General features: G+C 38.5%; 1 protein-coding gene across 1 annotated transcript in view; it reads right to left on the bottom strand.

The window, feature by feature from the left end:
* cacna2d2a (calcium channel, voltage-dependent, alpha 2/delta subunit 2a) overlaps positions 1 to 25550 on the bottom strand; it is a 324986-nt gene that overhangs the window by 10167 nt on the left and 289269 nt on the right. Inside the window, exons 15-30 of the mRNA XM_036571307.1 lie at positions 25234 to 25323; positions 21267 to 21332; positions 20763 to 20837; positions 19160 to 19234; positions 18893 to 18964; positions 18615 to 18686; positions 17744 to 17805; positions 15386 to 15462; positions 11040 to 11100; positions 8765 to 8862; positions 7107 to 7197; positions 6710 to 6772; positions 5682 to 5785; positions 5360 to 5458; positions 3611 to 3705; positions 1684 to 1728 (exon numbers count right to left, since the gene is read on the bottom strand). Coding sequence (XP_036427200.1) covers positions 1684 to 1728; positions 3611 to 3705; positions 5360 to 5458; positions 5682 to 5785; positions 6710 to 6772; positions 7107 to 7197; positions 8765 to 8862; positions 11040 to 11100; positions 15386 to 15462; positions 17744 to 17805; positions 18615 to 18686; positions 18893 to 18964; positions 19160 to 19234; positions 20763 to 20837; positions 21267 to 21332; positions 25234 to 25323 — 1245 coding nt within the window. The remainder of the gene's footprint in view (positions 1 to 1683; positions 1729 to 3610; positions 3706 to 5359; positions 5459 to 5681; positions 5786 to 6709; positions 6773 to 7106; positions 7198 to 8764; positions 8863 to 11039; positions 11101 to 15385; positions 15463 to 17743; positions 17806 to 18614; positions 18687 to 18892; positions 18965 to 19159; positions 19235 to 20762; positions 20838 to 21266; positions 21333 to 25233; positions 25324 to 25550) is intronic.

The raw sequence follows: 25550 nt of genomic DNA, 5'->3' as shown, positions 1-25550 counted from the left end.
ACACACTGTGATGTAATTTAATACTGTCATATTGCTCAGCTCTATTTGGTAATTAAGGATTTTTGAAATGAGGCACACTGAACATGCACTTGATATTAAACCATATTCTTTGAATTTATATTACAAAATCTAACTGATCACTGTAGACATCTTAACCTAATTATCTCAAGTCAACCAAAAAATTGACAGTTAAAATTTTTCAGCCAAAATTAAATTTGAAGTGTAAACGAAGCTGGTGTGAGGCACGACGGAATTAGAAATGACTTCTTGTACAGGGCTTTTATTTGAGAGGTTAAGAAGGGCTTTTATTTTGATATGCATCAGTGCTCTGTTGAGATACACAGCACATTGCACGTTTGTACGGAGCCCTGCCGGTGACAGCCGATATAATTAAAAATAATGCGTGGCCTAAACCATTTAGTAAGGCATGAAAGTTAGATAATTAAGTTGTGGCCATGGCTTAGTAAGTTGTGGGAACAAGATCACACCTTATTAAGCTGTGATCAAGGCTTAATTGTCTTCTTTCCATGCCTTACTAACTCATAGCCAAGCTTTAGGATCTTGTTCCCATGCCTTAGTAAGTCATGGCCATGACTTAATTATCTCATTCCCATGTCTTACTAAATCATGGCCATGTATTATTTTTATTTATACAGGATGTCACCAGTAGGGCTCCGTACGTTGGCAAATCTCCTTAAACAAACAAGTTTGGCTGTAACGTACGGAGCACCTAATGCGTGGCCACAACTTAGTAAGGCCTGGGAATAAGATCCTAATGCATGGCCATGACTTAGTAAGGCATGATCTTTTTACCTTGCCTTACTAAGTGGTGGCCACAACTTAATCTCATTTCCACACCTTACTAAGTCGTGGCCACGCATTAGGATCTCGTTCCCACTCAATAATAAGGACTAGCCATGCATTATTTTTATTTATGTGGGTGTCACCAGCAGGGCTCCATTTTAACGTCATCGTTCATAATTATTAGCTTCCATTAATAACAACAGTAAAAACAATAACAAAAGTGAGAATTTTTTGTGGATCGATTTTCTAATGACGCTCTTTCATTTTAGAGTGACTGTATCGAAGATACAGCATTGATAGTGCATCTGGCTGATACCTGAGCCACTGGATAAGGTCAGTGTTGGTGCTGACACTGACCCAGCGTATCGGATTGGTGTGTCACTATATAAAATAATTCTACCACTAGGAAGCTGTGAATAAGAAATGTTCGATGCAGTGTTTGCAGTACATCTTGTGGTTTCGTGGTGTGGGCTGCAAGCTCTTTACAACATATCAAAACATTAAAACACCTGCACAGTTAAAAAAAAACTAATAGTGTGCCGCCTATTCGCATCTGCATTCACATCTGTTTACAAAACTCTCTGTTCATGCCAGGTAATGTATTTATATTCACTTACATTGTAATTGCACTTTGTCAGACATGAAATCATTTCAATCTAAGAACAAAAGATTCCATTTTTCAAAGATAACTAAACCCCTGTGAGGTCAGGGAAGTTACTTAGTGTTCTCCTGTTTCTCCCTGAGTTTGTACTGACATTGTAGGACTCAATGGGACAGTTGTGAGAATGAGAAAATCCTAATGGAGATCAGTGTAATGAAACTGAGGGAGTGGATTATATTGTGGAAGGACAGTGGGAAGGACAGAGAACGCTGCATTACCTCATGGGCCTCACAGTCCATCTCACAGCCACTGGTGGGTCCACACTGAGGAGAGGAAAACCACATCGTGTTCACGACACACATTACATTCACCTCGTACTTCTAACTTTTCCAGTAAAAAAATCATCTTGTATGACTGCTTGTGGTCGCACTGTTCACATGGCCACAAACTCCTATGAAAGGAACCTTTGCTCTGTCAGGTAAAGTTAACCCCTTACATGGCCAGAGCTCACCAGCAGCCCAACGGTTTTATTACACATCAAAGAAAATGGTTCAATATAGAAGCATGAACACTCAAAGAATCCCTGGCATAATTAAATGGTTCTCTGAGTTGTGAAAAGGTTCTTCAGATTGATGGAGAATGTGTTGTAGATGGTTCTATACAGAACCTTTTTGAAAACGGTTCTATATAGCACCAAAAAGTGTTCTTCTGAGAAACTTGACATCGTAACAATAGCAAAACCCTTTTTGGAGCGACACAGAACCATTTTCAACAAGGTTCTACATCGAACATTCTCCATCAGTCTAAGAAAACCTTTCATGATGCAAAGAACCCTTTAATCATGCAAAGGGTTCTTTGTGTGTTTATGGTTCTTTATAAAACCATTTTCTTTTTTAAAGAACCCTTGAAGAACCAGCTTTTTTAAGAGTGTGGCTAACTCCTCTGCGGAGTGTCTGCCAGAGTATGTGAGTAGAGTGGAGTGGAGTGGCAGACCTTTCCGCTCCTCGCTCAAAGCGATGGTTCTGCTATCAGTCCGCTCCAACTCCACTCCAGGGTTTCTATTTCATTCTGATGATATTTGTTTTACGTCTTGAATGTTTGAACAAGACCCTTCTTACTTCATTTCATAAATTATATAGCTTATAGCCATTACTGAAAAAAAAGCAAAACATTAAACCAGTTAAAGATTCTGCGCTACATGGCTTTTCTTTCTGAAGGTACAGGCTTGAAACGATGGCCCAATCACAAGCCAGGAATCTGCTGAGAGTACATAAATGTGCATGCTTTCTTTATCGTTCGGCTGCAATATGAGACTAACTGTGTGTAATATCTGTAGACCTTTGTTGCAATTGGTGAGAATTTCCAGTGCAGTTCTGCTGAACAGTTCTGCAGTGTATGAATGGCCATGCTGTGCGAGCTGTCACAGTCATGCTGTATCACTTGTCATGCAGAAGGAGTCAGTATGGAAATAAAGGACTGTCTGGCTCGCGGGATGGAGTGATACTGAAGCAGTTTCGGAGTGAGACGCTCCTACTTTCTGAAAAGCCGCTCCACGCTCTGGGCAAAATCACGCTGCTCCACTCCCTACTCCCATTCCGCACCACTCACATACTCTGGCCTCTGCATATGGAGCTTGTCAATGTCCATATTAGGTTAAAGACAAAACAGAGAGTAGTTGTTTGGTTTATTTATGATCATACGTGAGAATAGGTTGTGAACTCTCTGCCTGAGCCACTCACATAAATCAAAGAATATCAAATGTGTTTGTTTAGATATCATTATTCATTCGATTCATAGCATTTGAAATCAGATTTTGACCAATGCAAATGGTTCAGTACTATTTTTTTCCTGCTAGATGTAGCATTTTGCATTCTGGCCCGGAGGTGCCTTTAATTAACAACACATTCTCATTTACTGGGTGGAAAAGAAAAGCCTGACAGGGACTGCAATCCTGGAGAAAGTTGAGGTTAAGTGCTGTGGTCAAAGGCACAGAGGAAATGCACAGTGGGATGTGTATAAGGTGTTATTTCCTTCAAATAACCGGGACTGATTTCTCTGATTGCTGGTAAATAGCAGCCTTGGAGCTATCCATTACGAAGATTTGAATGCCACTGAGCAATTCATCATCAGCAACAAACCACAGTCCTCCCGTATACTTATGTTCTCTCATATGTAAAAATAAGTGTGGGCGTGCGGGTGTTTTACCATTTGAGGACCCTGCCGACTGCTGTCTGTGTAGTTGCTGGCAAGAATCTTAAATTTTGAAGTCCAAGCCTCAAGATCCAACTTTACACCCACCACTGAAGGAGGGAGGGAGAGAGAGAGAGAGAGAGAGAGAGAGAGAGAGAGAGAGAGAGAGAGAGAGAGAGAGAGAGCACAGTGAGAAATCAAGAAACCCGTGATAAAGTAACCAAACCCGACAAGATTATTACAAGCCTCCCCCATCGTGAAGTTCTTCCAGAGATATCAGCTCAGCGCCAATGCTAAGATTAGGCACACAAGCCACATACTAGTGGAATCTAAAAGAAATATAATCCTCCACCTGAGGTGAGAGATGCGCTGCTCTGTAATTTCACTGAGGCAAAACAAGACAGAAGGGTCAAACTGAAGGTTGATAAATGAAATGTTAATCCACAGCGGATGGCTAATCCATTCTAAACCACGTCCACACTAAATCCACTTACACAGATTTACATTAGTATACTGTGGAACTGGTGCTGAATGATATATCATCTGTATCAGCACTGACCTTCCACTATACTGTTTTTTTTACAGTTTTAGTGATATATTTGATAGATAACAAGCATCACAGACATAATGTTCCTGTTAGCACTATTGCCAAGCACCCTTTAGTTTTTAAATTCTATCTTGTGCACTTCAGAACTTCAGGACTGGAAATGTGGATCATTTGCTTTAGATTGTTTTGAATGCTTTATCATCCATATAAACTCAAAAAACAGTAATGTTTCCTTAAAACAGAACAAAACTGTCCAGGTGTGTGAAGCCCTATTGGAGCTGGATTAGTTTTACCACAAGAAGGCTGGTTATGTATTTTGTGCATGATTTGACTGGACGATTCGTACAGGATAAAGAATCTGAATAATGTCCCAAATTACTCCAAAAACTCTCAATCAAAACAATTGCATGGACATTTATGTCAGTGTTATGCTACAGGCATGAAACTAACAAGCAATAACGTGTGGCTAAATGGCAAATATGGTGCCAGAAACTGCCCTCCCCAGAATGCAACACTTCACATCTTATTTCATTATAATCATAAATCAAGCTCCATTAAGCTGTAAGTCTTGTCCTGAGGTGACGAACAAAGGAAAAAAATGGAGGCGCTGTTTTCTATTACCTGGTTTTGTTATTACATTACTTTAAAGTTAATATGAACGGGACTATTTTTACTGAGGCAGCTCAGAGTTTGGCGAATTATAGAAGGTAATTCACTGTGGAATTATCACTTAGCAGACCTGAAGCTAAAAGCTACGGACATGGCAGATTCATATCGGATTAAAATCATGGATCTCATCGGTAACCACCCAAATTACAGCAGCCCTCCAGGTTAAACTAAGTCCAACAGGCTTAAGACAACATAGAGAAGTAATACTCAGAGAGGGTTCATTAACCTTGTTACTGCTAACTTATTTACTTTTTAACAATAACTAGAGCCCTATTGGAGCTGGATTAGTTTAAACTGTAATTTGAGTGGTTACCAACAAGATTCGTGATTTAAATCCAGTGTGAATCTCTAATGAATCTCTAAGCGACTTACCTTCAGTAAGATGTTTTTGTTTTGATGTGCAAACATTCAGCATTCACAATAATTATGCAGTTTTATTAATATTTACAGATTAATCAACTTATGTGAATACAAGCCCAAGTGTTAATTTAAAGTGAACTTAGTACTTTGTGGCATGTAAGACTCTAAGATACAAGCGATGAAATTACCAGCGGGTTTGATGGTTCTGGATCCGACTGTAATCTCCACCGCTGTACTGACCAGGATGCCGATGGTGTCATTCTCCTGGTCCTGTAGGAGAGCGTTTGCTGTGCAAACAAAACAGAAGTTTATTTAGAGAGGTAAAAGAAAAATATTTACTGGGTTAGATGGACCTTGAATTCCAGGTGTTACTGATATCAGTTAGCATTGCAAAATGTGGGGATTTCCTGTGGCTACAAACACGGCTCAGAGTGACCCCTCTCGGCTATACTTTACACCACATATGATGCCAGGAGTGTGGAGAGGCAGGCAAACAGTAAAAACACTCACGGCTACGATAGGGTGCTCTGAAGATGTAGCCCTTGTTGTCCAGACTGCGGCGGTAATAACTGGCATTAAACGGCTCTGGATCCTCTTCCCAGGTTTCAGCAGCCCTGACATAAACACAGAACAAATCACTGAACTGAACTGAACTCTGACACTAAACAGAGGACAAAACACTGTCTTTTACCTAAACAATGGAGAAACATGTATTAATAATGGACCCACCTACATGTTTTTGTATTATAGCTTTTCCCTGTGATCCACTTATGACACTTATGTGAGTTTATGTATCTTAACAGTTCAGTATTTTAATGTGTTTAAAATGAGCTTTTTAAGCCGTAACAAACCAGTTGCTGATAATTAACTGGATGCTTATTACTACATTATTAAGCAGTAACTAGCTTGAATTCAGCATTTTCCAAAGCAACACAATTCCCTGATTAAGCCTTATCAAGCCAGTATTTGGTAATTAAGCATCAATGAAAATTACCCATCATTTGTTTCCAAAAGTCAAAACGCACATTTGAACTAAGACAGGTTGATAAGCTAATAGCATCTATTTATTTATCATCATATTTATCATGTATAATGCATATGAACCGAGCTACAAAGAAATAAATGTTCCACTTAAATGAAGCGTTCAATTCTAGATTTACAGGTTGGAGCATTTTCCAACCTCTCTTTATCCCTTAGAATTAAACTGTTTTTGTTACTGTACCTTTAAGACTGATGGTAAAAATGGTAACTTTACAGGAGAAGAAAAAACCTACTTCACATTTAATGAAAGTCAATGGACTTTGGTCCATTAATCATGAAATTTACACACAATGTAAAGGGTAGCAGGCATTTTACAATTATGTCAAAAACTGAAAAATGGAGGTTTAGTCCCAATAGCAGTGATTATATATATAGCTTAGTTTCCACATATGAACTGTATGGTTAGGGGAGTGAATATATTTCAAAACTTAATAATGTTTACATAATACATCAAACTCTTATTTCACAAACTGTGGATTATGATATGTCAAACTCACTTATTTGGAAAAATACGAGTGATGCCTCCATCTGTAGCTGCAAAAACGGCCAAAAATCCATACCTACAAAACAGAGAGAGCATGTGCACACAAACCATAGTTACAAACAGACAGAAAGCATGGATTTAAAGACTTTTCTCTGACCTTAAACTATGCAGCTGTGCACCAATTAAAGTGTCAGCTGAACAAAAATACAACTTCAACTTTACAAAGTTTTATTCACTTCTAAAAGTTTGTAGACACCTGCTCATCCAGCGTTTCTTTTGAAATTAAGGGTATTACTATGGTCAGCAATGAGTGCACCTTAAAGTAGCTTAACTCACTAATCAGCTGGACTGTCTGGACACTTTTGAGCATACAGTGTATCAGTGGTTGAAGTGGACATTAGTGCACTAACGTGTTGAGATCCTTCGTTTTCCACACTTTGTCCACCAGCTGTCTGATGATGCCCGTATCCAGGATCAGGTTGTGCAGCAGGAAGTTGTCACCTGGGTTAAACAAAAGGCGCATGATTACAGTGACTAATTGAAATAAATGATGCAGAACAACAGGATCAAATGCATGATGTGACAATATTATCACGCACGCTAGGTCAAATAAATCCTTTATTAATACAAAAAAGAAGACAGCTGCATGTGTACAATAGCCCTTTGTGTCTCAGCATGTGTATAGAGTTGTGTGCACATTTTAACCCCCATCAGAGTCAAAATGTGTTTTGTTGATTTTCTAAGCGAACATATCCTCTACAATGAACAAGCTTAAATATGGCGTTTTTTCTGCAAATCGTACTTTCTATATGCAAAGTTTAATATATTGGGAAAATAAAACATAAAACAAATGTGCCATAACTTTTGCACAATTGAAATTTTCTGTTTTTTCCCGCAGTATGTTAATCTCATCAAATAAACAGTAATGATGTATTAAAATGTGCAGAAGGGTGTTCTCTGTAGAGGATGTGTTCACTAATATTCACTTAGAAAATCAACAAACGTATTCTGTCCAGGGCGTTTGTATATGACTGTATTGCAGTTTTGTCAAGTCCAAGTGCTCCTAGAAGTTGTGGTCTGCTTTTCATTGACAAATATTTTGTGAGGCACAGAAACATGCACCAAAAATGCTAAAAGCTCAACAACACGCAAGTCAAGTCAAACCAAGGCTTTCACAGTAAACTCAGAGAATGAGTGAATAAGACTAAAGCTATGGAGCTTTGGAACTGCAGGACGCAGGGATGGAAACACCACAGAGCGGATCCATAGGTTTGTAAACAAAAGGTTTGTGCAGTAGGAAATTCCCTGAAGTTGTTTAGTTTGGCGCTGTTATATCATACATAGAGCCAAAAATGCTTTATGATTTAAAGACAGAGGATAATGTCATTTAAGCAAAGTACTGCTGTTATGAAGCATCAAAAGCTATTTGAGTGCTAATAGCACCCTCTTGTGGAGAATTTTGTCCTGCTATAAGTGAGTGAATGAGTTACAAGCCAAGTCCATGAGGTGCACTACATCTAAATAAGTAATCTCAAAGGTTATAACAATATGTAATGACTACTTCCTAAAATATGACTCCAACCATAAACGCATTACTGCTGGTGTGGGTTTCCTCACACATGATACAGAAAAAACACTACTGGAGTTCTAACAGACCCCCCCTTTGTGGGGGGATCTGAATTACTGTGCAGAAAATGAATTATCTGTACATTTCACTGAATGAAAGTTAAAATACAAACTTTTTTTACGTGCCGCTTCTGTTTTACGGCTATAATTACAACAATTTGTTCCAATTATTAAGTTTAGTACTTTTAGAAGCATTTTATGCAGTCGTTTTATCCGAGTGCTAAAAATGTAAATGTAAATTTGTGCAACAATATTTGCAACTTATGTAGCACCAGTGCCACCTGCTCAAAAAGTTCAGCTTGTTTTGTGTTAAATCTGAGGAATGGCACAACATGACTGCATCAGTAAGTGAAGGTGTGGTCAGTCCTAACTAATGCAGCATGCAGAGAACGTGAGTTAGTGGTCAGTTATTCTAAACTTTGGAAATGTTTAAAGGTCTCACATTGTTTGGAGTCCGGTGTGACTTTCTCCATCAGAGCGATGAAGTTGTGCAGGAACTCCGTGTTGTTGTTGGACAGCTCCAGGTCCTTGCAGTATTCCCTAAGAGGCACACAGGTTGATTTACAGTCACAATGCACACACCCTTCTCTACAAGGCCAACTTAGAGAGGTCAGAGAATATTTTATTTTTTGGGGTGAAATCAATCATTATGGTCTTACAGTGCATGCTGACAGTAATGTCACTCACTGGCCACTTTATTAGAAACACTTGTTCACCTGCTCAATCAAGTAGTTATCCAGTAAGCCAATCATGTGCCAGCAGGTCGGTGCATAAAAAAATCATGTGGGCACGGATCGAAGGGCTTGAGTTCATTTTTGTTGCCACAAAGAATTCAGGTTGCTCTGAGAGCAGGTGGTCCTACCCGATACTAGAATGGTGTCCTTAATAAAGTGGCTGGAAAGTGAATTTTAACACTCAAAAAACAAATTTGGCCGTATTTATACAATTCTGAGTTTCTTAAGGCAAGACACTACAGGCTGAAGCGACGATTTTGGTCTCGTCAATAATTTTTCTTCTCTTAAGCTGTGAAAAATATGAAAACTCAAATAAAAATGTCAAACGTCAACAGAAATCTATTTATTTCAGTGTGTTCAGTCAGTTTATTTCAGCTCATGTCTACTTGTACTTTCCAAAAGTTAACAGCTTTAATGAAGGCTTAGCTCCGCCCACACTTGGCATATCCATGTGAACAGCTTGCTTAATGTAGAACCTAAATATGCTACCCACATATGTCTATTTCCTTTGTACTAATAATAACACTTGCACAAATGGTTTATGTTTGCTAAGATCTGACTGGGTAATGCAATTCTAGGCCCATTTTAAAAACGGTCTCAAACTGAGCTTTTCCACACATTCAGAGCATAATATCTCAGCTTTTAGAATACATCTATTCAGAAAATTGTAAAAAAATTAATGTTCATTCCTAAGTATATTCTGAAGGATGTTACAGAAACATTTCTTCATATGTTGCTCACAGTTGGGTTTATGCTACATAAAGTATAGAGTTTTGTTAATTAAACAATAAAACAATGAGATTTCAATCATCTGTAAAATCATTTCTTAGGAGTATGATTTTGCAATAAAATGGACTTTTATAAATAAGATTTAACTTAAATAAAAGACAAATTAAAAAAAATTTCATTCTCACATGCAAAGGCCAGATTTGTGGCTTTTAAATAGATTTTGTGAGTTCAGTCCATGCCTTCAACATGGTGGTGGTAGCATGAGGGAGGACTGATTAAGGGAGGGGGAGAACTCTGAGAACTTGGGCTGGAGTTCTGGGCAGCTTCTGCCTTTAGCTAGAAGGCCATACACAGCTGTAGAAGGACTGATGTAGGACTGAGGAGCTGGGGTGGCGCTGGGGATTGCAAACCCTTCATCACGGGAACAGAATGTGAAGATGTGAATTTATAGGGCATTAGATTGGAAGAAGGAGGGGTTTCAGGCATGTTCCTCCCCCCCGAACTTCAGTTATAACATAACTACATTTTTAAGTAGATAACATCTCATTTTTCACATCTAATTGAATCATTAAACAGCTGGAAAAGATTGTTTTTTTAAAAAGTTTCATCTGTAGTGTTTTGCCTTATTTGCATAAAGAACAGAGATACAGATTCAAAGACAATGAACCCTAACACTAATCACAGAAAAGCGCAGGCACAAAAACATGCACCAAAGATGCTAAAGGCTCAACAACATGCAAGTCAAGTCAAACCAAGGCTTTCACAGTAAACTCAGAGAATGAGTGAATAAGACTGTTTATTCTGTCATGCAGAGACAGAAAGCTATGGAGCTCTGGAACTGCAGGACGCAGGGATGGAAGGTAAACTAAGCTCTTATCCAGTTTCAAAGATGATGAAGAGTAAAACAAGGATACAGAGTGACACAACATAGTGAACCAAACACAAACGCATTACCTGGAACACGAAAAAACACACACGCTTTGAATGATGGCCACACTAATGGCTACTGTACACCCCACAGACATTACGAGGGTGCTGTATGACAGTTTACAGCAGGGGTGTCTAATCCAGGTCCCAAGTCCAGCACAGTTCGGTGGTTTCCCTGCTCAAACATCATACCTACTAAACCTGGTAACTAACTGCAGAGAAACCGCCAAACAGTGCTGGACCAAGTCCTGGACACCCCTGGCACAAAGAAACAAAAAAAGGTCAATCAACAGATGAAGGTGGACACAAGCAGTCACACAGAACTACCTGGGGGCAATCAACACATGTCCCTCTGATTCAAAAGTGACTGGCAGCAGAGATTCAAAATCTGCAACAGAAAGGGGGCAAGATTATCGGGGGAAGCGGCGGGACGAGCAGAGGGAGGACTCTGGGAAAGAGAAAACAGCAGCTGCTCTTCAGAAAGGTGCGGGGACGCAGTAGGGGAACGTTTACCATAGCAACAGTGAGGAGTCATGGGGGAAGACTAGCGTTAGCCAATATGGTGCCTCGAAATGAGTCCTATGGGCCGCACAAAGACTTTAGTGTTTTTTTTTTAACACTTTGAAAAATCCTGATTTTTCACTGTTTTCTGATCCTTTTGGATGTCGGAGAACTGGCTCAAACCTCGCCGCTCAGGCCGGAATGACGCAAGTTCTCAGACGCGGTGCCCGCAAAGTGGCTCGGTTTTGTGTCATTCGACAAGCAGGCATCAACATGGCCAACTGTTTCGCAGGGAGGTGAGTGAGGCAGGGGTCCTGATGGAGGCAATCACCCCTCAGACCGGCACGGCTGGGAGAATCTCTCCGAGACGCAATCGAAGGAAGTGCACTGCATTGTGAAGGGCAAGTGACAGGGCAACTTGTCAAACTGTCCAATATCAATACCAGGTCTGTATATGTGTGTCTGGCTGTTTTTCCACTGTGACACTTCAGTACTTTTTCAGTCTTTATGAAGGTATGAGAAGTGAGGGCATTTAAACGCCAGCAATCTCCTACGTCAGATCGAGTTCGCTGCATTTCTAATCCCTGAGGTGCCCAGGTAGTGTTCCGCCCACAATGCCTTGCACATCCGGGTCAGAATTTTTGAGGATCTAGTGGAGCCGCTGCCGTGTCTGGGGGGTGATGGGCAGAAGGAGTCAAGCTGATGGAAACACAGGGGGTCACAGGAGGACGACAAACGAATTAGATGCCATCACACGCTTTGTCACCAAGACAAGAAGAGAGGACCTGAAGGAAACCACGAGGACTGCAGCTACCTGAGACGGACCAGGAACTACTCTCATCTAGAGGAATTCAACATCTGCTTTAGATTATGATTTAAGCATACATGAAATATGTAGATAACTAAACTAATGAATAAACTGGCTTCAAAGACAAGTGGCCAATGAGTAAACTGGAAACTAGAAAGTCAAAAAGCTATTAATCCCATCTATTTAAAAATCCTAAACAAAACTAAGACACTTTGGTTCTTCTGTACAGAATCACAGCAGCTTGAAAATCTAATCAGCACAGATCAGAAATCACACTAAAACAAGGTTATCCCAATTTCTACTCTAATTATAGGCAGATATAAACTGTGTTATACAGTGCTGTGCAAAAATCAGAGAACACCCATAATCAAAATTAATTTACAGTCAAAACAGCTATTATTCGTTTTTTTTTTCATGAGATATATGATATATATACGATATAAGATTATTAAAGAAAGGGAAAGTCAAAAGAAAGTAAGTGAAAAAAAAAATGGGAGTTTCAAAAATGATTAAAAGCTACAGAGAAAACGGGACTCCTAACAACCACCTGGAAGAGCTGGTAGACACCAAAACTGCCCCCATCAGATAAACAGCACTTAAACAGAAGGGATGTGTAGCTATCAAGAAGAACCTCACTGAGAAAAGTAGACTGACACATCAAACAGAGAAGCTGAACAATGGACTGACCACTCCAGAGTTTAATTTATTAGTAATTTTTATTATTATTATTTATTAGTATTTAATGGCTGTTTTGACTGGAATTAAAATAAATGAAGGGTGATTTTGACTGTTGAACAGTACTGTATGAAACGTCACCTCAGAAACAAACTACACGCTACAGTCCAGTCACTAAAGCTGCTTTGTCAGTTGCACAGGGGCCAGTAAATTCAAAGACTGGAGAAACTTGAGGATAGAGGGGGTTTAACACTGTCACAGAGAAAGAGAAAGAAGGAGGAGAGAAAGAGAGGGAGGGGCAGACATAGTGATTCAAATATTTTTTGTGACAGGGAGAACATTTCTCTTTTTCTTCAGGATACAAGTGACAGAAACCTGAATATGGCTTATCCCCCCAAGCCAAGGAACTGAAGAAAGAGAGAGAGAGAGAGAGAGAGAGAGGGAGGGAGAGAGAGAGAGAGAGAGAGAGAGAGATAGAGAGAGAGAGAGAGAGAGAGAGAGAGAGAGAGAGAGAGAGAGAGAGAGAGAGAGAGAGAGAGAGAGAGAGGAAATGAGAGGAAGGAGATAAATAGAGGAAAGCAAAATAGGAAAGAAATTGATAAGTGCAAGAGAGTTAGTGAGAGAAAGAGAGAGAGAGAGAGAGAGAGAAAGAGAAAGAGGAAAAGAGAAAAGAGATTACAGAAAAGAAAGCAGAAGAAATAGATAAGAATGCAAGAGTTAATGAGACAAAGAGAAAGAAAGAGAGAAAGAGAGAGAGAGAGAGAGAGAGAGAGAGAGAGAGAGAGAGAGAGAGACCCCGAGAGAAAGAGAGAGAGAGAGAGAGAGAGAGAGAGAGAGATGTGCGTGGGCTGCAGCAGGAGGGTGAGTGAGTGGAGAGTGAGGTAGAGGAGGAGTAGGAGGAAGAGTAGGGTCTTGAAGGCAAGGCCAGCAGGGGAACAGAGGAGGCAAGCAGGCTGGAACAGGTGAAGGTGGGGGTCAGCAGGGAGGTCAGGACAAGGGAACGAGGGGACGAGGGAGGAGGGAGAGAGGGAAGAGGAGGTGGACCAATATGGAGTATACTTGCCCGTGGTGTCTTTTACTGTGTGGATCCGTCAGAGAAGGAGCAAGAAAAGAAACAGGGGGGTCGGGTGGGGGAGGAGGGGGTCACAGACAATATTTTATTCAATGACTGTTTGAATAAAAATATTGTTTTTCTCAAAAGAAGGAAAACAAATCAAGTCAGTCGAACAGAAATGAGCATGAAACAGAACAAAAAGCCACAGAGAGCAAACGACACACTCCCGCCGAGAACACGGGCGGAAAAAGAACGGAGGGGAGGAATCTCAGCGGAGATTTCTGGGCCCGGGAATCATCGTCACGATAACATATGAAGAAAAAAACAAAAATGAACAGAAATGCGCACAAGCAGAAGGAGGAGAGGAGCAAGTGGGTCAGGAGAGAGAGAACTGTTCAAAAAAGACTAGATAAGGAAGAAGTTAGAGTAAAAAAGAAACACAAAAGAGACAGATGGGGAGAAAAAAGAAAGAAAGAAAAAAGAAAGAAAGAAAGAAAGAAAGAAAGAAAGAAAGAAAGGATAAGTGTGGAGTGAGAATAAAAGAAAAACAAACAAAAGAGACACAAATGTGAAAGAAAGGAAGAAAGAAAGAAATATGAAAAAGAAATAAAAAACAGAAAGAAGGAAACAAAGAAACAGGTCAGTACAAAAGAAAGAAAGAAAGAAAGGAAGAAAAAGAAAGAAAAAAGAACATGAGGAATGGGGAATGAGAAATAAGAAAAAAGGAAAAAGAAATAAAAAGATGGCAACATGAAAGAAAGAAAGCAATAAAAAAAGATGGACGCAGGAAGAAAAAAGAAAAAGAAGAAAGAAACAAAAGAGACTGAGCACTGCAGAAGAAGAAAGAAAGAAAAGAAAAAAGAGAGAGAGAGACCCACAACTCCTCCAGCTCCAGCTCAGGACGTTCGCCCATCAGGGGGCGTTTTGTCCGAGTTCTTATTCGCAAATGATTCCAAAGCTGATTAGAATAAATACAGAGAGCATTCAGAACTGAACTGAACACAAATCATAAACACAACTGAGCAGAACTGAAGAACAGGAAACGGGGGAAGTGAAAAACATGCCTCTTTTCACACGTCCCCAACAGAAAGATTAAGAAGCCGAGACAACGAGGTGCTTCAGAATCATCATCATGAGAGAGAAGAAGAGGCGAGAGCAGTTTTGTTGACAAAAAAAAATAAAAAAGGAAAAATAATAGCACATGGTCACCATTATTTTCAACTCAATAAACACAGTAAAACCACAGCTTTCACCTTTCTGTTGTTCTTTTTTTTATTAAGGGGTTTTTCTTTTCTTCCACGCAGGGAAAGAAAAATCCCCTCAGTACAGAACAGCATGAAGACAGGAAAAGAGGGGGAGAGGATGGGAGGAGGAGGGGGGCGACAGAAGAATACATCCATTCTTTTTTTGTGCCCCCCCCAGTGTCGATGGAGAGAGACAGAGGGAAACTGACGGCCTTCCATTTTTCAGAGTCCACGCTGGGGCTGGTCACCACGGCGATGTCCGAGACGTCCCATGTGGGGTGGGTGGGGGTCCGGTCTGGAGGGTTTAAGGGGTTAAGGGGACCGGGGGATGGGAGGTTTTCCTGCAGAAGAGAGGAGGACAGTTGAGGCTGCCCTGACCCTCAGTACTTACACTGGACTTGCAGAATCTGGTCGCTGAGGTTGGCTCTGATGTGGTTCTCACTGTAGGTGGGCAGCACCAAACTGAGACTGCGGAACAGAGACAGTGAGACGCATGAGGACCACATGAGCATCACTGACTGAATACAGAGGTGCAGAGTAATTAGTTACATTAACTAATGCACTGATATGGGAATTCTGAGTCAATCCGTGTTTACATGCACTCAATAATCCAATCATAATCGGATTTCTGCAGTTATCTGATCATTAAAAAAGGTCATGTAAACACCATACTCCGATCTAGAAATCTGATTAAGAAATCTGATAAAGACAGCTGGATTTTAGCTCAGTAATCAGATTTCTTAGTGCATGTGAACTCTTACTCTGATTTCTTTCGGAGTTCTCAGTCGAGAACAATGCGCAGTACCAGATACAAGCGAGCAGTGTTGCCGCGAGATGCAGCAAAACACTTTTGGAGCGATGCTGAAACAACATGCTTTACAAAATGATGGATTTAAATATTCTTCATCCTCTAGATGACATATGTTCATATTTTCAGGTAAAGTGGCGCAATGTTTTTTAAAGCTGCAGCACTGGGTTTGAGTTTGTTACGTTTACGTCATGTCTTCTTCTGTGAGTTTGTCAGGTTGTAAATCAGAAATCTAATTACTGTCTGACTCATTTAGACCCTGAGTTTCCCATTATCTGATTACTTAAGTGCATGTAAACGCGTTGATTACAACAAAACCTGATTTTCTGCAGTTATCGGATTATTGAATGCAGGTAAACGAACTAAATGGCAATGTTTTTCATGCAAACACAGTACTGTACAAAAGTCTTAAACACCTGAGAAAATCATCTTTAAAATCTATGTTACTGGGCAGTAAAGCTGTTTACCTGACCAGAAAACCACTAACAGTAGAACAAATACAAAAAGACATGATTTCACGTATGTCAATGTTTTTGGTTTACCCATTTCCAAACCTCTCCTCAAGGAAGCCTATCATTATTGCAAAAAAATGCAATCTAAGCAGGTGAAAACATCTTAAATTGACTCAACGTATCTAATATTTCACATTGTGAGATTGTTGCAAGAATATTAGAACATTATCTAGCCTATTTTTATACACTTGTACTTATTGTATCTAGTGAAAGTGTCATTCCATTGGCATTGGCAGATAATTTCAGTTGTTTTAAATATTACTTCTTGAAACAAGCAAAATTATCTGCCTCATTTCTCAAAACAAGTAAGATTACCTGCCAAGATAATCAGAAATAATGCAGATACTTTTGCTTATTTTTTAAAATAATATTTGAAATGAATAAAATAATCTGCCAATGAAATAAGACTTTCACTGGATAAAATTACTTAAAACATGTAACAAATGCTACCTAAGCAAGTGAAAACATCTTAAATTTAGTCAGTGTATCTATTATTTAACATCGTGAGATTGTTGTAAGAATATTAGAACATTATCTAGCCTATTTCTATACATTTGTACTTATTTTATCTAGTGAAAGTGTCATTCCATTGGCATTGGCAGATAATTTTAGTTGTTTTAAATATTATTTCTTGAAACAAACAAAACTATCTACATTATTTCTGAAAACAAGTAAGATGACCTGCCAAGATAATCAGAAATAAGCAGATAAATTTGCTTATTTTAAGAAAAAATATTGAAATGAGTAAAATAATCTTCACTAGCGCACTAATGAAAGTGTCATTACTTTGGTACATTTTCGTTTTTTTTATATTTTTTTGTTAAAGAAGTAAAATTATTATATTCGCATTATCATTATTATTATTATCATTATCACAAAATTATTATACATACACACATCGATGTTGTCGCAACAAAACTTCGTATCTCCATTTTTGTTTTTCAGTTTGTTTTTTTTAATTTAAAAATGCCTGTTGCCCTTTAAATTGTGTGTAAATTTCATGATGAATGGACCAAAGGAAGTGGCCCAAAATTACTTGGAAAAAAGTCTGGTTCCATTGACTTACATTTAAAGTTGTTTCCTCCTCCTGAAAAATTATCATTTTGGAGGTTCGAGGTTTTGTTCCCATGACAGTGATATATATATATATATATATATATACAGCTGTACTTATTAAATGTACAGACATTCAGACATTCTAACAATCCAGTCTTTCCCCTCAGAAAACTCTACTTGTTTCTCTTGCACTTGAAACAACGTTCACATTCTGAGCACCGGTCCAGCAGTCTTCATATTTTAAAGCCATGTTTTATAGCCCCCCCTCCCACATTTACTATATATAAAAATAATTAACAAGACCAAGGGTCCGAGCACAGAAGACGTGATTGCTGAGGTAATTCAATCTGTGGTAAAACAGTGGGCTCGTCACCTGTAGTCTGTGCCATCCACTGGTGTCCATATGTATGTCCTCATGACCTGGTCAATGTATCGCTAAAGAATACAGAAACATGCTGTTACTCCATGATCTGAAATAGAACTAGTTTCACTGATCAGATTAGACTGTAACATACTTTACTAACACACTGAAAACAGTTTTTAAATAATAAATAAAAACCCTACAACCTTTTTCCACTGAGTGTAATCTGTTACAATTCTATACTGATGACTGGGGTAGGCAATATGATGATATTGATGATTTTCATGATAGATTGCAGTACTTTGCAAAAGTCAGAGACCACCCTTCATTTATTAAACTTCCACTCAAACAGCAAAGTTATTCATTTTTCAGGGGAAATATATACAATACACATTTAATGGCCATTTTGACTATAAATGATATAAATGAAGGGTGGTCTCTGACCTTTACACAGCACTGTATGTCATATCATGTCATTATATGCTTTTCTGAGAGCATCGTGGATGTAGGCGGTACATAAAGAACACTGATCAACTGCATGTTTCATTACAAAGAGAGTGTAATTAATCCTGTTTAACTGGACTGTGGAAATGTGCAGTGAAGTGTGTGAAATGTTCAATAAAAATCATTATATTTTTATATATTTTTGTTGGTATTTTTTTCAATGTGGCACTGCTCGTTCATTTTTGTCTGTTCCAACTTATCAAACCTCAAAAAATAAGATAAAATATTATGATGCTCATAATGAAAATGTCATGAATTATCATGATATTATATTTTTGCCATATCACCCACCCCTACTGCTTCTAACCACACCAAACAGAGGCCAGTGTGTGGTTTTGTAGCAAAAGGCCTCAGTCTGGATTGTGTTTACGTGTCCTACCTTGTCAGCAGACTTAACCAACGTCTTGATTTTCTTCTGTCCGGGCTTGCCGTCAATCATCTGCCGACGGATCTGTCAGAGAAAGAGAGGGAGAGAGAGAGAGAGAGGAAGGAAGAATGCCTGAGTCGCTTCATTTTATCACTTCTTTTATTGAGTTTAAAATCACTTAAGTCAGTTTGACTGATTGATGGACAGAAACGCGCATTACACACAGGAGCGCGTCCTTTCATTTCTGCTGTAACGTTGTGGGGATGCTGCTACAGTGCATGCATGTTTACCTCCTCCTTGTTGCTGTCTGCTAGCTCCGCATCTAGGAAGTCGAGCGTGACTGGCTCTCTGAAGTTAATGATCTGAGGGAGCCAATCAGACAAAGACAGATTACCAAAAGAGGTGGAGATCAGGCGGCCAATCAAAGTCAAACAGTCAGAAAAAAACAGCTGCCAAGGTCAGAGACCTTTTGATAACACAAACACTCAGATGGCCTACAGTTACAAAGCCCCAGCCTTCTATTCTTAACATTAACCCCTGTTTTGTCCCATCCTCACCTTCGGTTGCAGGTTTGGGTGCAGAAGAACGTAGCCATTAGGGTCTATGGCGAATGTGTACCCATTGGCTCCAAGCTGTGTGGAGAAGAAAACAAATGAAGCGTTACAGAAATACGCAAAATATGTTTTGTTGATTTCCTAAGTGAGAATAGGTTAACACACCCCTACAGATAGCAGACTATCAATAATGATAGATATTGACACAATATAGATTGACATCTTGTACATCTCCTATTCATATCTTGTATAATGTTATATATATATATATATATATATATAGATAGATAGATATAACATCTGTACATATTATAATTTTATTTCATAACTTATATTACTGTACAAAAACTATATATTGGAATGGTGTAATACTGTGTGTATACTAATGTGTATATTGTGTATACATATTTTTTCTTGTATATTTTATATATAATTTATTTTATATTTTATATATGTATATTTAAGTATTAAAAGAGGCTACGCACCTAAGATTTTCACTCACCTTCGCATCTTTGTAAATGTGATGTGACAATAAATGGGATTTGATTTGATTTAACATGCAACTGTGTTTTTTTTACATAAAAAAATTTTTACATAAAAAACTGTGGCCTGTACAAAATGCATGGAATATTTATATTTTATATTTTGTGTTTAATTTTATTCCAATCTGTTAAACTCAGATAAATAGAAATTGTATGATTGAATTTGCAGAAAAATGCCATTTTTAAGTTTCCTGCCTACAAAAAACAAAATCAACAAACAAAACACAAAAAAAACATGTAATTTGAATGGGGGTGTTCACAATTTTGCACACAAATGTTCATAAAACATAAGGCACTGTATGTACTGTGCTAAAGGGCCTATATTCTACATTTTTCTTAAATTTTATTTTGTACTTATTACACTTGTGTGGATTTACAAATCAAAACTGGTAATTCATTTTTAAATGACCACTTTCCAACCTTTCTTTATCCCTTAAAAGTGACCAGGCTGTTTTTGATACTGTGCCTTTAAGACTGATGTTTGTAAATGAATTTTGTTCTGTATGTGGTTTGAAACATTTTTTCATGACATCAGAATTAATAGGCAGAGCTAAACTGATTTAGGCTAATTAGGTGGACATCTGTAAACATGTTTGTTTTTGTAACATCACAAAAAAAAATCTAAACTGGCTGTTTTTTTGCACCTTGGTTTCCATTTATGGACCGAAGAGCAAAGTGTATATACAGCTTCAGCCTTGATATTCGTCCTTTAACTTTTTTATCTGGACAGTAAGTGTGTTTCTGCCAGTAGAAACATACAAATTAACACAAATACAACATAAAGAAAGAATGTATTTTTGTTTTCAGTAAAGTTATGAATGTGTTGGTTAGAGGAAAACAGCTCCTGACTTCATTTAATGAAGGACTGATTAAATGAACTTGGTTTTGGATGGTCACTGTAAATACTTGGCTTCCTTGAGGAGAGCATTAAATTAAAGTACACATTAGGTCAGAATGTACTGTTTATATGTTATGTGCATTTATTTTAATGCTATGCTTACTGTTTATGCTTACTTCCCAGATAAACTGACTTTTGTATAAGGCATATATAAGGCATCACTTGCCTTATACCGCGGTGTGAGCTGCTGAATTTCACTCAGGGCAACGTCTACGCCCATGACACCCAGGATGAGCTGATTCTGCAAAACAAAATCAGACGGAGAGAGAATGCACTAATGCATCTGGCCACAAGGGGGCAGAATGACTATACGAAATATCAGCCACACAAACACGTCTACGGCACCATGTCTCAAATGCCCTTTCGTCTTCAATGTCATGTTATAATCAAAAACCAATTCTTTGTATTTCACATCCATAAATTGATCATTCCGTGTAAATGTTTGATATTCTGGGCTGAGAAACATTCAGTTAAGAGAACAAGCTGGAATAGTAATGACCCTGGCCAAACCATCTGAAATAAATCACGTCTCCTTCTGTTTTTAATTCAGGCGCACCCCTCAAGACAATGTATATGTCTTATCACTGAAAGAATACATATGAACATATGATTTTTAACATATGGTAATCAGTAAAAGTGTGGTGACTGGTGATAGAATTGGAGAAATAACCTTAGAGTCCCCATCAGCGGTGAGATTGAAGACCGGCATCGTCCCAGTAATGACCAGACCCAAACCCTTAAGGAGAAAAAACAGAAAAATACAGGGGATAATTCTGATTTTCAACGTCCTCAGAACAGCGGTAAAGGAAAATGCTGCAACAAATTGAAAAGAAATTGACCTTACACAAATTTCTTTATCTACTTTTCACAGAGCACCGACTAAACACACAAACAAATCACAAAGCAATGGAAGCTGATGCACAAAGCAGACAATGGCAACTGGAAAGATAAATACTCAATCACACTAAGCAAAAAAGTGTGTGACAAAGGAAAAAAGGCAGCAGAGGAGAGGTGAAAATAGGAGTCTATTAGTGGAGAGAAGAGACGACAAAAGAACCGCACAAACACAACAGCCTGTGGTTTTATCACCCACAAAGATGCTGAGTTCCATTATGATAGGAATACAATCAGAAATTTTAATATCTCAGTCAAAAGAAACAAACAAAGAAGTCAGAAATGTGTTTTGTTAGCGATATGTACTTAAAATGCCAAACTAAAGGCTTTAGCCTGGGGCTCAACCATGTGGTTAAAAAAAATATATATCTCAACATTTTCAGCCTTTGGGTGACAAACTGTACATATTCTGTCCAAAAAGGTGTTTTTTTTTCAATTAAAATAACGTAATTTGGACTAAACAGTCTTTTTTAAGTGCAAACTGCTGTTAAGTAGATTTGACATAGATGTTTAATGTAATAAGAACTAAAATACAGGAATTAACTCTATTTAGAAATAATCAAGTCTGTTTTTAATCAAGTGCTTTCTTAAAATGAACACAAGGAAGAACGTAAACGTTGTACCAGTACCTTTTGCACCAGTTTCATGAATTCCTTGTACAGTTAGTGATACTGTCTGAGGTGGTGAAAGAGGGGTTTGCATACTAAATCTTCACCCTATCCGTTTGCCTCTCAGCACACTTTTAGCACACATGTCCAAAAAGAATGACAACGGCAGCCAAAGTCTTTCCTACATCCCATCTAAACAGGGAATCAAACCTGGTTCTATTGCGTGATGGGTGGTGGGATTGTCCACTAAGCTATCCAACAACTTTATGAGTTGCAGTACCACTTTACAACATGACTACCCTTATAAAAGGTTTATGAATTGTAAAATCGGTTTTATGATTTTCTAATCATCTAATAATCTAATCTTTGTACCACCTTAAAGCATTAATATGCAGCTATAACACAAATAAAAAGAGCAGCAGGAACCCGTTATATCTAATGAATATGAACATCTGATGAAGCTGACAGGTACAATTTTGACTGATGGAAAAGACAAAGTGATATATGGCTGTGTGCAAAAGTTTGTGCACCCCCGGTCAAATGACGTTTTGTTGATTTTCTAAGTGAAAATAAGTGAACACATCCTCTACAGAGAACACACTTCTGCACATTTTAATGCACAAATACTGCTTATGTGCTGAATTTAACATGTTGGGAAAAACAAAACATAAAATGTGGCCTGTGCAAAAGTTATGGCACATTTTATATTTAATGTTTTATTTTTTGACAATGTCAAACTCAGCCAATGAACAGAAACTGTGCTCTTTTTGCGAACGACATTTGCGAACAAAATCCATATTTAAGTGTGTTCTCTGTAGAGGAGGTGTTAACTTATTTTAGAAAATCAACAAACATGTTATTGAACTGGGGGTGTTCAAATTTTTGCATACGACTGTAAGTAACCAGCGAGATCTGAGGTTTAACAGTATAGATGAGTGTGGGGTCACTACTTGGCAAGCAACAAGTCACTGTTGCCCTTTTTATTTATATGTTGTAACTGATTACAAATGATTTTTAAGGTTGTGACCTAAATAATAACCATTAATAAACTAATTTTGAACCATTCATTAATCATTTATAAGGACAGTCTTACTGTAAACTTTCATTAACAACTGAGGCTGCATTTTTGCTAATGAGTCTTAAGACACTCATACAGGCTGGAAAGGAGGCATCGCGAGCGTAGACTCAACTGCATGCATAAAATGAACATTAAGATCTCCACGTTTGCAGTGTGGTTTAATTTGGTATCTCCAGAGATTAATTTTGTATCTGTCCAGAGAACAGCTTTAAGAACCTAAGCAAGCCAACTGGTTCCCATTCCTGATCCTGGAGTACAGCTGGCCTGCACATTTTTAGATGCCCATGCAGGGCAAGAGGAAGGGTTTGCTAATTAGCTGGATCAGGTGTGTTAGAGCAGGAAAAACATCATAACGTGAGGGGTATGTTCAGTCCAGGGCCAGGTCTCATGAGGCCACATGTCATCTCATAACAAGAATACACGTTCAGGAATAAACTGTAGGAATTTTGGTGCTGGATTCCAGCAAACAAGGCTCTGCCCATAGACTTTCCTCTCAAAACCCGCCCAAATTCCTCCAGGGAAGCCGTATTGATAGTTAAAGGGCCCATATCCTTCACTAAGGTCCACTTTTGTGTGGGTTTATGTAACAAAAACAGCTGTAATTCATTTTTACATGACAATTTTCCAGCTTCTCTTTATCCCTTACAATTAAACCAGCTGTTTTTGCTACTCTGCCTAAAAGACTAATCTTCGCTGCTGTTGGAGCAAAACCTCCTACCTCCAAAATGGTAACTTTACAGGAGAAGGAAAAACATACTTTAGTTTTAATGTAAGTCAAAGGAATCCCACGCTATTTTGGGTCATTTCTTTTGGTCCTTTTATCATGAAATTTACACACAATGTAAAAGGCAACAGGTACTTTTAATTAATGTTAAAAACAGAAAAATGACAAAAATGGAAATAAAAGATTTTGCTCCAACAGCAGCGATATGTAAATGGTGTCTGTTCTGATTGGCGCCACTGTCCACGCTGAAACACTGCTGATGACTTCAGCTTGATTGGATGCAGCTAAACTGATGTAGACGGATATTTAAATGTTTTAATTTTTTATGATATCACAAACAACGAACTCAAAATATTCTGTTTTTGCAGCTTAATTCCCATATATGGACGGTATGGACTGGGGACCGAATGGTACGTTTTTGAAACTTTGTGTTTACATACCACAAACTCTTCCTTAAAGGGTCTGAAAATTTGGTTTTGCATGATATCAGACCTTTAAAATGAAAGTTTCAGGAATACTGTTTGATTTAGTATCTATTATCTTCATAACTGAGGCTTACATCTGCTGGCAGCTCAGCATCAACTTTTATCACTAGTCCAATGATGTCTGCTAAAGCTAAAGCATAGTCTGATTTTACTGCATGTAATGCTCTCTGCAACATACATCTACATGTTTCTTTTGAGTTTTTTTTGTTTTTGGGTGGTGGGAAGGATTCGGGGGGGGCTTTTGCTTACATCCACCAACCTTAATAAGTTCACATTTAGATCAAATTCCCTCACAGTCGGCCCCAGATGTGCATTCCTGTTACTGGCCCTGCCGGACTACCCAGGACCAAAGCTGAGAACCAGTACTAACCAATAAGAAAGCATCTGTAAACTGTCACGTGTCACTCCTTTATAAGTGCATCAGTGTCTTTAGTGTTTTCTTCCCAGGTGAACAGGGCAACCAACTCAAATTCAGCCTGTATCTGATTCCCTCATTTTCCCAGAGGTTGCTTCACCACTCTGCAAGCTCCTGATAAGCAGGTTTTGGCCATTCTGTTTCTGTGCCAACCAACTCACTTCCTGATATGCATTCTGCATTATGTTATCACTCTATGCTGCAGAATGAATATCTGTGTAGCACCCCATAAGCAAAGTACTGGACCCTTAGCATTTTAATACAGGCCATCGTGATCAGTCAAGATCGGGGATAAAATAAAATGCTTCACTGTGTTTTCACTCAATGGTGTTTTTATCTAGAAATTAGTAATACAATGTAATAGATGGACCACTCATGCTCACGCTGATGGAGTAAGACTGACATGGGTGAAGGTGTCTGTAATCCTCCTCACCAGAGCATCCTGGTAGACGTTGGTCCACTGCACCTGTTTGGCCCGGTTGCCAGCTAACACCATGGGCCTGCCCAGAACATCCAGATACTCCTGATGAGAAAAAAAAAATTAATGTAAAATAGAATAGTTCACACACAAATACACATGCAGTACCACGTCCCCTATAAAAAAAATAAATTTAACATTTTTTCCTGCACATTTTAGTGCACAATTTCTATTTATTTAAGGGGTTTGATGCATTGGGAAAAAAATAATTATAAAATGTGCCATAATGTTCTCACTGGCCACATTTAACGCTTTATTTTTTTCCCCTGATA

This window comes from Colossoma macropomum, unplaced genomic scaffold (genome assembly GCF_904425465.1).
Source record: "Colossoma macropomum unplaced genomic scaffold, Colossoma_macropomum, whole genome shotgun sequence".
Lineage (NCBI taxonomy): Eukaryota > Metazoa > Chordata > Actinopteri > Characiformes > Serrasalmidae > Colossoma > Colossoma macropomum.
Note: the sequence above shows the minus strand (reverse complement) of the source record. Positions and strands in the feature narration are given on the sequence as shown.